This window comes from Anser anser (assembly GCF_964211835.1).
Source record: "Anser anser genome assembly, chromosome: 3".
Taxonomy (NCBI): domain Eukaryota; kingdom Metazoa; phylum Chordata; class Aves; order Anseriformes; family Anatidae; genus Anser; species Anser anser.
The window spans coordinates 56017957-56031389 of NC_139722.1; the positions used below are offsets into that span (position 1 = coordinate 56017957).

Genomic DNA, 13433 nt, shown 5'->3' on the forward strand with positions numbered 1-13433 from the left:
TGCCATATACCACCTGTTTCACTGTTCGGGGTCTGCAGTTTTTGTAGAGAGAATTTATTTAAATAATGCTCAGCTACTTCCATGTAAGAATCACATATCACAATATTAGCCGATGGTTTATTTTCAGTTTTTATCCCAGCATATTCATAGTTGCACCATGATGACCCACTGTTTGACAAGCAGAGATGTGGAATTATACCTTCTTTATCACTCCCAAATAGTGAGAGGCTACACAGTTATGACACATTAATAAATACAGTGGTGATCATACAAAGAATTATAACTGCACTTGCATTAATTAAAAATGACAACACAGTAGTGGCTAGAAGAGGTTTAAACCACACTTTACCATGTGTATACCAAATATCTCTACATATCATACATGCAGAGAGGAATATTTCAAGATCTAGAAAACTGTTTAGGCCTGCTTTGTATTCCTCTCTCCTCCCTGCTCGAGCTCTGTGTGAGATAAAACCCGTGAGGAAGAATGAAAAACTCAGAGATTTATTTCTGCACGGATCTCTTCACCGGTTTGTCACAGGCCTTATTTGCTGTGCCCAAGGAGCATAAGCCCCAGACCTGCTGTGGAGCATGGAGGGTCTCCAGGATCCCCACTGGGCTGTGCTGAGCCCCCTAGGGAACAATGGTGGTGAGCTCCAAAGTGGTTTGGCTAGAAGTAACAAGGACTTAACTGTCCTGCCACCTAGTGGGATCCTCAGTCTGCCAGGTAGTTTGTTCGAATAGAGGGAGTCAGTTGTTTAAGCGACCTCAGCACCAGCTGGGAGACAGCTACTTGAGAGTGAAGTGCAAAGCAGGCAACAACTGGGCTGGCTAGAGACTGACTGTGTCCAGCTGATCTGAGACACTTACTAAGCTTTTTGCTAGGGGTCCAAACATGTCATTAGAGTCAGTACCTCGATGTCTCTATATATGCAAAAAGTTTGGTGATCACAAGCAGCAGAGATCTTGCACCTCTGAGAATATTGCTCTAATAATGATTAGATTGGGAAAATAATCCTGGCTAAACCCTCCAGCTACATAAGCACTGTCACTAGCAGATGTGCAGCACTTCTTCCTGTTTTCCCTTCTAACCTACTCCCTTGTACAGTGTCTGTCACCTCTGACCTGAGGACCCAGATCTCCCATGGAAACTCACTCACACCGCATGTGCAAAAGCAAGGAATTTAGGGTCCAAGGGCTGAGCTAGCCAAAAGCATGTTCAACTTGTAAACACTATAGTAAAACAAATGTCTAACTCTGGCTTGCAGCCTACCCAGGTTTACAACCCTGTTCTGTGCTTTGGGTTAGGGTGCCAACACCACCATATATGAGTGGTTTTGAACTCTGTTTCACCTTCCCCATTTAAAGCTGATCTATGCTGGATAAAGATTACCAATAAATGCTGAATCTGTTATTTTATTTTATCATTTCACTTCATGTCGCTGCTTAGGTGGGTGAGGAGCAGTTCATACCCCAAGAGGATGGGGGAGTTCACTTTTACAAAGTGGGATTGAAGGCAGCAGACAATGCTATTAGCTTCACTGGCACTCTTCCTGTGCCAGGTCCTTGGCTTTAATGCTTTATGGAAAAAATATATATTTGGCTGATGATATAAAGCCTGTAATGTAAAGGGACCTCATTTAATGATTTAGACAATCCCTACTAGAGCTTTATTACTACTTTAAGAGAATCCGCCGTATAGTGACTGCAAGTCCAATGCCTATCATACAGCGTACTGAGAAACAAATCCCTGAGAGAATGGTTTAACCTTCCTATCTATATGCTTGCCAGAAACCTTGAGCACTTCGGTCACATTCTTAAACTACCCACCAGTGGAGGCGGCCGGCGGGCACAAGATGGCGCCCGAGTCCGTGGCAGGCCAACGGCCGGGCCCTGGCGGTCCTCATACGCGCCCCCACCCCGCCTCTCCGCGCCTCAGAAACATCAGAGTTTGGGCTTCCTTCGCTAAAAACCATGACATGAAAAAGAGGGAGAGCTGTGGCAGCGCCAAGCAGCTCGGCTCCGGCGGGGATACGGGACCGCACTCCCCGGTGGGGCCGGCAGAGGGCGCCGCCGCCCGCCCGCCCGCGCTGGGCAGACCGCGGCTGTTTGCGGCCCCGGCGCGGTGTGCAGGCCGACACGGGAGAGCTTCCCCGGCCTCACACCGAAACCTGACGTACCCATCGCCTGCTCGATCGCTCAGCCAGCCCAGCCCATTCCTTTCCCCTGTCTGAATGTCTTATCTAACGCCATTCGACGCCCCCATCAGCCACCTCACCGCCTTCCTTCGGTGCTCGCTCCGTTCTTCACTCATAGACCTACTTATGCCTCCTTATGCCCAACATCAACTGTTAGTGCTTTAAACACCCCATATGAGAAAGCAGTCTCTTCAGTTGCCTTCATATACAGTAAAATGAGATGTAGAAGGACAACTCATTGCTATTCCTCCCAGCAAGTATTGGCCAGAGAGCTTACATATCAGACACACCCCTAAGACCCTTGAGCCAGACCCTGAATAGCTTTTGTCTTGGGCACTGAGAGAGGGAAAGCTGCTCTAGGGAAAAAAATAGCATGTGACCATGTAAATAGAGGTGGTGTTGCAATATAAAAAAGTGCTGAAATAAGTGTGTCTCAGGCATTTTCTTTCAGACAGCCTTTGAACTCTTTGACTTTGTAACTTTTTGTTGTTGTTTGTTTTCAGTGTGGGCTTTTGTGAGTGGAAATTTCTAGCTAAATTTATGAGGGATAAAATGCTGATACGCAAGAAGGAGAATATTTAAAGCCGGGGAGACTAAGGACAGTGGGAATGGGTTAAAGGAATGAAAGCTGGTCCACTTTCTTTTCCATGGCCCTTCTTTGAGCAGAGCAGCTGAGTCTGTCTTGGCATGCTCCTGTACCCTCTGCGGCTTCTGGACTCTGGATGTTGTCAGCGCTGTCTGCAGCTCCCACCACTTGCTCAAGGCAGTTTCAAAGGTCTGGAGGAAGACGCTATTAGAAGCCTTGTTTAACTATTACAAGATTAGTTAAGGAGCTTGCCATACGTAGAAGCTCTGGGTTATGTATCAGCCACACGGAGGGGGAGATCTTTTGAAATACATATACATGGATATATACATGTTGAAGGAATAGTGGATGTATCCGTATGTTCCCACTGGCATTTGTTACAGGACAGTCCAGGTAGTAAGTCCCATGATTATGCAGGCAGGGACTACATGCCTGTTTTCCTTTTGATGCGTATCTGCATTTTCTCCTATAACAGAGTCTGGATTTGGCGAAGCAGAAACCCACGCTCAGCAAGTTACTGATGTGTTTTTAAGTCTTCCATTGTGACTTCCTCATGTGATTTCTTGCATAATCCAGGATATGGAACTTCTCTGAATTGCTTCCTGTATCACGTCTAATAGCAGTGGCTGTTAACGTAATTTATAACTTGCAGGGATGAAATATCTAATAAGGCAGTTTGTAAATTGATCTGGTGGTTAAGCCTCTTCACAGCTAAAACGCACTTTATTTTTAATAAATTTTCTCTAGACTCAACTTCCAGCGATTGGAGTTTTCATATCTTTGCATACTGGAGTGCAGATTCACTCTTATTTCTGTTTCTCTGGGATTGTCTCCCAACATCAGGGATGACAAGTTTTATCCAAGTTTCTCTTGTTATTAGTCCCTATTTAAAGCTAGTAATGAGCTATCTTAACCCTGCAATGCTCAAACTTGCTTTAGAATTTTGTTTTCCAGGAAGTTTACATATTTAGACTCATGAAAACTGAAACATGATGCAACACTTGCTCACAAACCTATGCGTAAAGCAGGGATATGGCTGCACTCTGTGAATGAATTGACAAGGGAGGTCTGTAATTCTATCTAGGTCACCCAGCATGAGCCAACATTTCAGAAGCACTCCTGCCTGATTTGTGTCAGGCATTTTTTTTCCATTAACAACAGGCCCATAAATTTATAACCTATTATTATTTTAAAAATATATATTTATAAAATTATTTATCAAGACTGTGGAATTCACAAATTTCTTAGGAGTGCATTAACGCTCTCTGGATTCCTCAGCCAGTTTAGGACTACAAAAGAAGTAGCTTGTGCCAGAGAAGAGATTCTGATTCAGAGGAAACAGTGTCAGAGGGATGTGGCTCTGACTTATCTGAGGGATGACTTCTGGCTTTGGCAGGGTGTGACTCAGCCCTACCAGTCCATAGCTGGATGGAAAAGAGAGGGATTCGTGCAATATCAAAGTCTTGAGGCTGGTTATACTGATTGCCAAATAGTCTCACTTCGTAAGTGTTAGACAGCCTCCATGGCATATACTAGGGCTGTAGAAAGAGAGTATGATACTCAGAGATTACCTGTATCTTTAATGTTGTAAAGTTTGGATTGATGATGATAAAAATCATTCCCTATCTTTGCTAAAATACAGAATCCTTGAAACTTAATGCAGTGTGTTTCTGCTCCACTAGTACTCTCACTGATCTCCTCTGAACACCAAATCTACACAAGTCTTCCAGAATAAGTTGCATCTAGTCAAAGGCAAGTCATCTAATCTGCTTAAACGTTTGTGCTATTCTTCTGATTATACACATTATTTTCACTGTGTTCATCTTACTCATATGCCTTCTGAGTTTCTTTCAGAGTCATTATTGCCCCTGAAATAGTTACTTATTTATAAGATTGCTTTTCTTTCTTCCTCTTGTGTATGACCTCGCATTTAGCCATGCTGAAGTTGTAAGTCTGGAAAGCTGTTTTTTAGTATTGATTTTGCAATAACTAGGCAGCTGTTGTGAGTGACACCTAACATTTCTGTAAACCTTTTGAAGTTTTTTTAAATAGCTTTTCTATGCTTAAACACAAAAGAAAGCAAAGGCAAATATTAAAATAACCAAAGGCCTAATGGTACTAAGACAAAGTAACTTAATCTTCAATAGATAGAACTGGGAGCCAGGAAGATGACTAGTTTTAGCACCATCTAATTTTTTTTAAGGAGAGCCTCAGTCTTCAGAGTCCTCTGAATGGCAGATATAGTAATATAAGATATGAGACAACAACCCCCAAAATACCCTTAAGAAGCAGTGAAGACCCTGGAGATATTTAGTAGTATTTCCCTCGCTCTTTAAACCATTGTATACCAGCTGTTCTATCAGCTTAAATTAATGTGAATAAATGTCTTAAGAGTTCATAATGAGGTATTGGCAGGTATTTACTTTCCAGGTCTTTCCTAATCTCACGTTGCATCAATTTGTATCCTCAGGGAGAGTCTATCAAAATGAAATCCACAATCATAGACCACTCTGTGTTCACCAATTAGCCAGACACACCAGGAACAGATCTTAACATAACTTCTGCTCTGATGCTAGCCTGTCCTGGCGTTATTTTAATTGAACTTTCACACTAATAGGAAGCCTGCTAACACATACCTTAAGCTTCGCCTAAGGTACGCCTTGCTCTTAGAAGGCATGTGGTATAAACATGTCTTCCCTGCTCCCATCTGAATTACCTTGAGCCTTGCCTATCATATGGTCTGCTGTTCCAGCAAAGCCCTTCCAGTGGTGCTTACATAGCACAAAACTGGATTCTTACAGCTTCTTTATACCTAGGACCATACTATGACCACTTGTGTAGCTGCATATTTAGGCATTTTCTTCATCTTCATCTCTTTTGTTTAAACTGGGATATCTAAGGAGCTGCACATCACTAAACTTAGTAATTTTCTGACTCACCGAAAAGCACTACTGTTTATTTTCATTGTTGGGGTCAGCAAATCAGCTAGAGGATGCATGAGATAATTTTCGTTAAGGACATTCTACTGCCCTGTTTGACATTAGATTTTTCCACAGCACCAAAAGTCAAATCATTCTCAGCCCTGAAGCAACATCGTTCCATCTGACACAGCAGCTACTAAAATCCAGTCATTTCTGTATTACGCTGAGATCAAAGCTGAACAGAGTCACAGCAGGGCTTTAAACAAGGTTAAAATGTGTTGAGTATACCTTAGTCTGCTCTCTAGGAAATCTCTTCTGCTTCCTGCTACACATAATTTTCAATGTGCTTAATTCAAAATTAGTCCCTTCTATGAGATTCCCTGAATGCCTGAGTGAGTTAGGACCCTGAATCATGTTGGCTTTCAGTGGGATTTAATACCTAAGGTCTTTGAGTGCCAACACTTGCTTTCATATCAGGAGAGTTAGGATTTGGTGTCACTGCTACTTTTTTCTTGCATACATGGACACATGCAAAGATGTTCTCCAGCTTCAGGGTCTGCTGATCCACACACAGAAATGTTTGAATAATACAGACATCTCTAAATTATCTGAAAGTCTTATAACATAATATCACATTAACTATTGATCAAACTCTACAGAGTAATAATGGCTATCGTACTACGAAGATGCTGAAAGGATAGGTTTAATTGAGTTGTTGTAGCAAGAGTAGCCCTCCTGTGTTACATCCACAGCAGGACATGGCAGAAAGGTAGATAAACCTGACTTCAAACACTACCTGCACTAATTTTACTACTTTTCCATAACCAGAGTACTAAGCCTTTAGTGACAGGCCACACTGACTAGATTCTCAGCAGCTCCCAACATTGATTATGAGGAATCCACCTAAGACAACCTGTTGGTCAAACTTTTTCATCACGTGAGCCTGGTGGCAATTTTGTGCTGTCTTTTTTTTTTTTTTTTCCCTGAACAAATGATTTTTTTTTAATTTTTTTTTTAAGGGTTGAACGGAGTTGACCTGAGTCTGTGCCCCTCATTCTCTGAATGCCTGGGGGCCTGTGAAACAGGGCTATACCAGAGGGGAAAGGTAGCAAAAAGCATTTTTTGTGTCCTTTATTCAAAGGCTGAAGGTTAGAGCTGTCCCACATTCACCCTGGATGGCCTTTGGGAGCGAGGTTTACTGATTACACTGGGGTTATAGAGGGTTTGACTGACTACAGGCATTAAGTTAGTGGACATGGATGTGAGACGCACTGGTAATGCTGATATTCTGTGCATACTTGGGAGACAGCATTTTTCAACTTAGACCAAAAAAAGGGACTTCTCTCCTTTCAGCCTTAAGAGGTGGTGGTCTGTAATTTCAAGTGATGCTCTTACTCTCCCTGTGTTTCTGAACGTGAGTTAAAAAGTCTCAGAAATACAGGTCAGAAGAGGAAGTTGGACATAAACTGAGGAGCTGCAAGAGGGCATGCGTAACTATCAACACTATGTCTCTGTCTCTACTTCAGCGTAAGTAGATGGAAGGTTGAAGAAGAATAGATGCGCTAGTTCATACCCTTAGTTAGGTTATCAAAACTAACAAAAAAGTGTTGTTTGGTAAAAGGAATTAGGATTATATCCCTGGGGTTAATTCAGAGAGGGGTTAATTCTTTCTGAGGCCAAGTCAAAACATGACAAAACAAGCATCGATTGCCCTATACCCAAAGAAGGTGCCATACCACAAGAGCCTGAAAGAAATGCAAATGACAGTCCAAAGCTACTTTTAAAATATTAGGAAAATATTCACAATTATTTATATTTCGTGTGGCTGAACCAGTTAGACAATTGTTGAGGTTTTATTCCTAAAGCACAGGAAATCACTTTCACTTAATCCCTGAGTACTGCTGCAAGAGCTAAGAGCGAGATTCATGACTCTGGAACCTATCCCAGCCATAGGTCAAGAAAAGCTCACACCATAACTTGAACCACAGCGCTGGGCTGCTTTCTGAAAAACTCTCAGAAGATGAGCTTTCAAGGAATTTCAAAGAACTAGAAGAAGGGAAAGACTCTCTGGCATTAAAAAACCTTGCTAGATGAAATGGTTTTAAGCAATTTTCTTCCGTTCTTTGCTCATTCTTAGCTTCCAGATGGTGTCGGTTTGGGAGGCAAGACGCTGTTTCCACACAACAATAGCAAATGCCAATTTCAGGCAGCATCGGGATGAACGGCACAAGATGGCAGGGGAAAGGAATCCGCACTTGGCCAACACTGAAAGAACTTGGCTGAAAAGGCCTAAAGGGAAGGCTTCTAATGGAGGTGTTTCTGTGGTAGCGCATTTTTATTCAAGCCAGGTCTTTCACATTTGGCACCCGCTTCTTTCTTGGCAGCGGGAGTACAGCGCGGATGGTTGGTGCTGTGGGGTGCTGAGGTGAGCAGGCCTGCCAAGCGCATCCCTCTGCCCTTCCGCCCACGGCAGACCCCCGGGGGGACACCGCCTGCCCCAACCCTGGGCACCCAGCGCTCCCCTTCCCCTCCCCAGCAGCCAGCGGCCCTCGCCCCTTCCCGCCCGGGGCCTGCCCGCGGCCGCCCCTCAGCGCCCTCCGGGGGCCCCGGCGGCGGCGGGGCGGGGGAGCGCCCTCCCCCGGCGGGGCGGGGAGGCTCCGGGCCGCGGCCCCCGGCCTGCCCGCGGGGGCGGACCGCCGCCATCCCCGCCTGCCGGCCCCCCGCCGGGCGCCGGCTTTATATGCGGGGCGGCGCGGGCGGCACGGCGTTCCCCGGCACTCCTAGCACTCACACCCGGCCGCCATGGTCGAGGCTTTCTGCGCGACGTGGAAGCTGGTGGACAGCCACAACTTCGACGAGTACATGAAGGCGCTGGGTAGGTAGGGCCGGGAGAGCCGGGTCTGGGGCGCCGCGGGAAGCCCGAAATGCGGGAGAGCCCCCTCCCTGGCTGCAGGAGGCGGCAGGGCGAGCACGAAGTAAGGGCGAGCACGAAGTAAGGGCGAGCGCTGCCGGGGCCCGCGGGCTGCTGGCGCTCACCGTGCCCCCGAGCGGCGGCTCCTCGTGGCACCGAGCGGGGGCAGCGGCAGGCCCGGGGCTGCGGCCGCGTGGAGACGGGTGGCGGGGGCAGCCGCGGTCCGCGGGCGGGATCGGGGCGAAAAGTGGCGTTTCTCACTGGTAATCTAAAGCTGTGGAGCGGGGGAGGAGGTTTGTGCGCCTCGGTGCGTGGCGGGAAGGATGTTTTAGGATAACGAATGTCTGATGGATCTTTGTTTTTCCTTGGGGGTTTAGGAGTGGGGTTTGCCACACGGCAGGTGGGAAATGTGACTAAGCCGACTGTGATTATCAGCAGCGAGGGGGACAAAGTAGTGATCAGGACTCAGAGCACTTTCAAAAACACAGAAATCAGCTTTAAACTTGGAGAGGAATTTGATGAAACTACCCCAGATGATAGAAACTGCAAAGTAAGTGAACTCTTGGGCTGCAGTGGCTTTTTCTTTTCTTCCCCCTCCCCACCTCCGAGGTTGTATCCTTTGCAGAGTGGGATCAAAGGAAAAAAAAAAGAAAAAGTAACCTCTGCTACTGCTAGTTGTAGCACTGTGAAGAACAGGAGAAAAAGCCAAGATTGCATCTTACTTGTCTACTTGCGCTGTGTCCTGTCTGAATCAACATACTATGTCTTCAGCCCCCTTTCTACCTCCCAGTGTTGAGGAATTCGGTTGGGTGCTCATTTTTCTTTTGATAGAAAGATCATTTGATGCAACTTTTTCCAGTTGAAATGAGGGAATGCCTTCTCCCTGTGTCATTGAGGGCTTAACATAACAGGTACCCCAAAAGCACATCTGAAAGGATGTTTCCTGTGAGACTGGAACTCAAAGGAAACTTTTTCCTTTCATTGATACAAACGCTAATTGTATGGAGTTCACCCTTAAAACAAGGATTATTCATGTGCTTGGCTTTAAAATGGCTGGGACTACTTTATCTTTTCAGTAGATGCATGTGGATCTAGAGAGAATTCAATAGAAAAGTGCATGCTTAACATGCGAGTAGAATCTTAAATACCTCCAAATCAATGAGTGTCTGTATTTTTTGATTTCTCACAGTCAGTTGTGACCCTGGATGGAGACAAGCTAGTTCACGTACAGAAGTGGGATGGCAAAGAGACAAACTTTGTTAGAGAAATAAAGGATGGCAAAATGGTAATGGTAAGTATAAAAATCACTGAGCATTCACATAACACCACTAATATCGTTATCTCAAACTTTGTCAACTTTGTGGGTAAGTGTTGCTTGCACACAAAAGCTAAAACTAATTGGTGGGGAAAGCTAGCAGAGATTTTTCAAATGTTTATTTTTTCTTTTGCATCTAGTTTTCCTGACTATTCAAAAATTGCTAGCGGTTTTAGGCAGGCCAGCCTGTGCATATGCCAAGTGTATCCTTTCTTTCTAGACTTCATGTAAACGCACAAGCAAAAATAAGTAAATAGTTGCGGTGATTTGCAAAATATATGAAGTTCTTGGTTATTATATAGGCAGTGATTTGTTGTCAGTGATAATGTAGATTTCTTTAAAAATGTTTTATATATGCACATGTAAATGCAGTTTAACTGCATAGAACAAGTATTTCCGTAGGAAAATAAAACTTGAGTATTGCAGGAGGTAATAGTATTTTCATATTTCATTTAAGGGCTTATTCTTCCTATCTTGTTGAAAACTGATTAAAACATCAATAGTCTGAAGAAAAATCGTTCTTGTTTTAAATTCCCCTTATCTTCCTGACTTTTCAGGAACAGGAGTATGGGATGGATAAATGGTATAAGTTACTGTATTTAATGTCCAGACTGACAATACTCATGCTTATTTTTGTCATAGAGATGTAGCTTTTAAAATAAAACCTCTTCATCTATTTTAATTAACCTATGTGATTTGGCTGTTGGAGAAAAACAGGTAGCTTTATTTTCTGAATACTTCAAAGAATATCTGTGTGGACGGAGACTTACAAATAATGAACTTTTTAAAGTTTGTAGTCAGTGCAGCACAGTGTGACAGTGATTCAAGGAAAAGTACATTTTGTTTTTGGAAACAGAAACACACATACACAGAAAAGCACTTCCTTTGGAATTTGAATGCAGTGAGATGCTATATTCCAATTAGCAAAATACCTCCAAAGCTCACACACAGCACTTAGTGTTTTTAAATAACTGCAGTAACTGGAATATTTGGCAGTTCTAGCCGTATAAGTGCATAGAATGCATTTATTTTAGTATGAGATTCTCCTTAAGTATATGCGTATGCAGAATAGTATAGAATACAGAAATAGGGGAGTTGGATTTTAGACTGCACATTTTGATTAACTTTGGCAAAATAAGTGTTAAATCTGTATTAAAATGATAAATTTAAGAAGTTACATTCACAAAATTAGAAAAACTAAACAGTCGTTTCTAGCCTCACTTTAGTTGTATCGTAAGTGTGTATTATGTGTTTCTTTGGTTTGAAAGTAGCAAGGATAAAGTTACATTAATATGGGAACCATAACTTTGAAATTGTTCCTCTTGTTTACTTAAAATATCAATAATGTAAATTTTTTTTATAAATTATGTAATATAAAACAATGTTGTTCTCATATGGACTTGTTAGTATGTGTTAAGTCATTACAGAAAATGTCCAGTATCTAACATTGCTGTCTTTTCCTTGGACTTGCAGACTCTGACCTTTGGTGATGTGGTTGCTGTTCGCCACTATGAGAAAGCGTAGTTTACCTGACCCCTGTCCAGATGTTACTTCTGGATGGATTAATGTACCGTCCATAACTGAAAGTAGCTTAAATGCACATTTCTGGTATGAAGGATTAATAAAGATTTTGGGGGGGGTGTTTTTTTTTAAAAAAAAAAACTTTATGCCATCAAATTGGCAAACTTGTGCTGTATAGTGCAACAGGTTAAACTTTGCATTAAAACTCTGAAACACTTGCCTTTCTTTTTTACGGTAAATGGAACATATTTGAATTGTTTTGGAAAGGAGATTCAACAGACATTAAAACGTTTTTTAAACCTGTGCTCCTTTTGCATTTTATGGGATAATGTTCCAGTGCTTTAGAGGGAGTTGTAAAAGTTCCTTTTTCTCAGTTAAGCAGTAGGAAAGCATGTGGTACAAAACCCTGGGGCATTGGCTGTATGGAATGTGGGGTACACGGGAAATGAAAAACTGCCTTTATTCAGAAGAGGTAGCTTTGCTGAAGAAATCTAAATAAAGCCCCTGTCTTTGTGTGTAGGCAGAGGTGAGAGGTTCAACCCAGTTTTAGCTCCCCTCTTCGCTTGAAACTTGCTATCCGGTTGTCCTGCTAAGGTTAGCAGATAGACAGCCTTTGATTTCTGTGGGATTCCCATAGTTTTTGTTTTAATAGTTATGAGAGTTCTTTCTTTGTTTTTGATTTGGTTGTGTGGGGTTTTTTGTTGTTTGTTTTTGCAAATACACAGAAGACTAGAGTACATCAGTGTTCAAAGAGTGAAGTGTTTCACAGGATGGGAGGAAAGGACTGACATGATAAAGGGCAGGACTGGGGGAACCCAACATACAAAGCTTGTCTTTCATCTTTCTCCACAGGGGTGGGAGGGAAAACAATACAAGACAAACCTTCTGAGATTCCTCTCCCTGCACTGTAGTTTTATAGCAAATATGTACTGGAATTAACAATGCACTGTGAGCAATTTAAGATAAAATACTGCGTAGAAAAATTAAATTAAAACCTTCCTGGAAAATATTCCCTAAAAGATTAGTGGGGCAAAAACTGCCCTATACTTTATCTTCTTAGGAATACTGAAGTAGTTGCTGGCATCATCGAGGAGCATGCTTGGAAACTCCCATGTTTTCAGACACGCTGGCTTGGTGGCCCATATTGAGATGTAGGTAGCTGCAAGCCTTTAAACAGTGGAGCTATGGCATTCAGTTGCTCAGTACTGGGGGAGTGTGGCTGCAGAGGGAGATGCAGGAGGGGAGCCCTTTCTAACCTCCCAGGCCTGATCCTCTGCTGTGCCTCCCCTCAGATCTGCAACTGGATATCATGGGAAGTGGCTTCTTGCTTCCTTAGATAGACAGCTTTCTTCCTTAAGGGCTACGGTAACCTCAATAGCTTATCTCACTCATCCAATAGAAGTTCAGACACAACTGTGGCATCTAGCCAACAACAATACAAGCCTTAATTTGTCAGCTTCACTTTTTCACAAAGAAGCTGCCTGAAAAGAACATCAAAATTTTTTTTCTTTCTTTTTCCTTATGGGGAACACCAGAAATGTAAAATACAGTCCTTAATTATGAGCTATCATAAATACGTTTTAAATGGTGGATATTGATCACTTAAAATCTAGGAGCTAACTTTTCATCAGAGAAATGTAAACTTGTTTCAAAGGTATGGGGAGCTGGATTCTTTTTTGTTTTGGGCTGTTTCAGCCTCCATGTGCTTAAGCATCATCTTCTGTCCTTTGGTTTTATTTGCTCATTTAAACCTCAGTTTCAGCTTTCATTTGTCTCACTCCATCTCTGCTTATCCACCCATGTGTGTATTCATCACAGTGGCTGTGGTCCTTGCCACCTCTCCGCAGAGAGATGGGAACAGCTGCTTTCACTTCATTACTGAGGAACACAGACTTGGGTTTCCATTAGTGGCATTCATCTTTGTGACAAGTGATTTATAGGGCATGAAGGGAAAAAAAAAAGAAAAAAAAAGTTTTAAATA

At 43.0% G+C, this 13433-nt stretch overlaps 1 protein-coding gene across 1 annotated transcript; it reads left to right on the forward strand.

The window, feature by feature from the left end:
* The first annotated feature begins 8391 nt into the window (after positions 1 to 8391).
* On the forward strand, positions 8392 to 11756 carry FABP7 (fatty acid binding protein 7). The gene is made up of 4 exons (XM_083830649.1): positions 8392 to 8580; positions 8994 to 9166; positions 9806 to 9907; positions 11405 to 11756. Exons 1-4 carry the CDS (start codon positions 8508 to 8510, stop codon positions 11453 to 11455), a joined length of 399 nt encoding a protein of 132 aa, XP_083686775.1. The 5' UTR covers positions 8392 to 8507; the 3' UTR covers positions 11456 to 11756.
* Positions 11757 to 13433: the final 1677 nt, after the last annotated feature.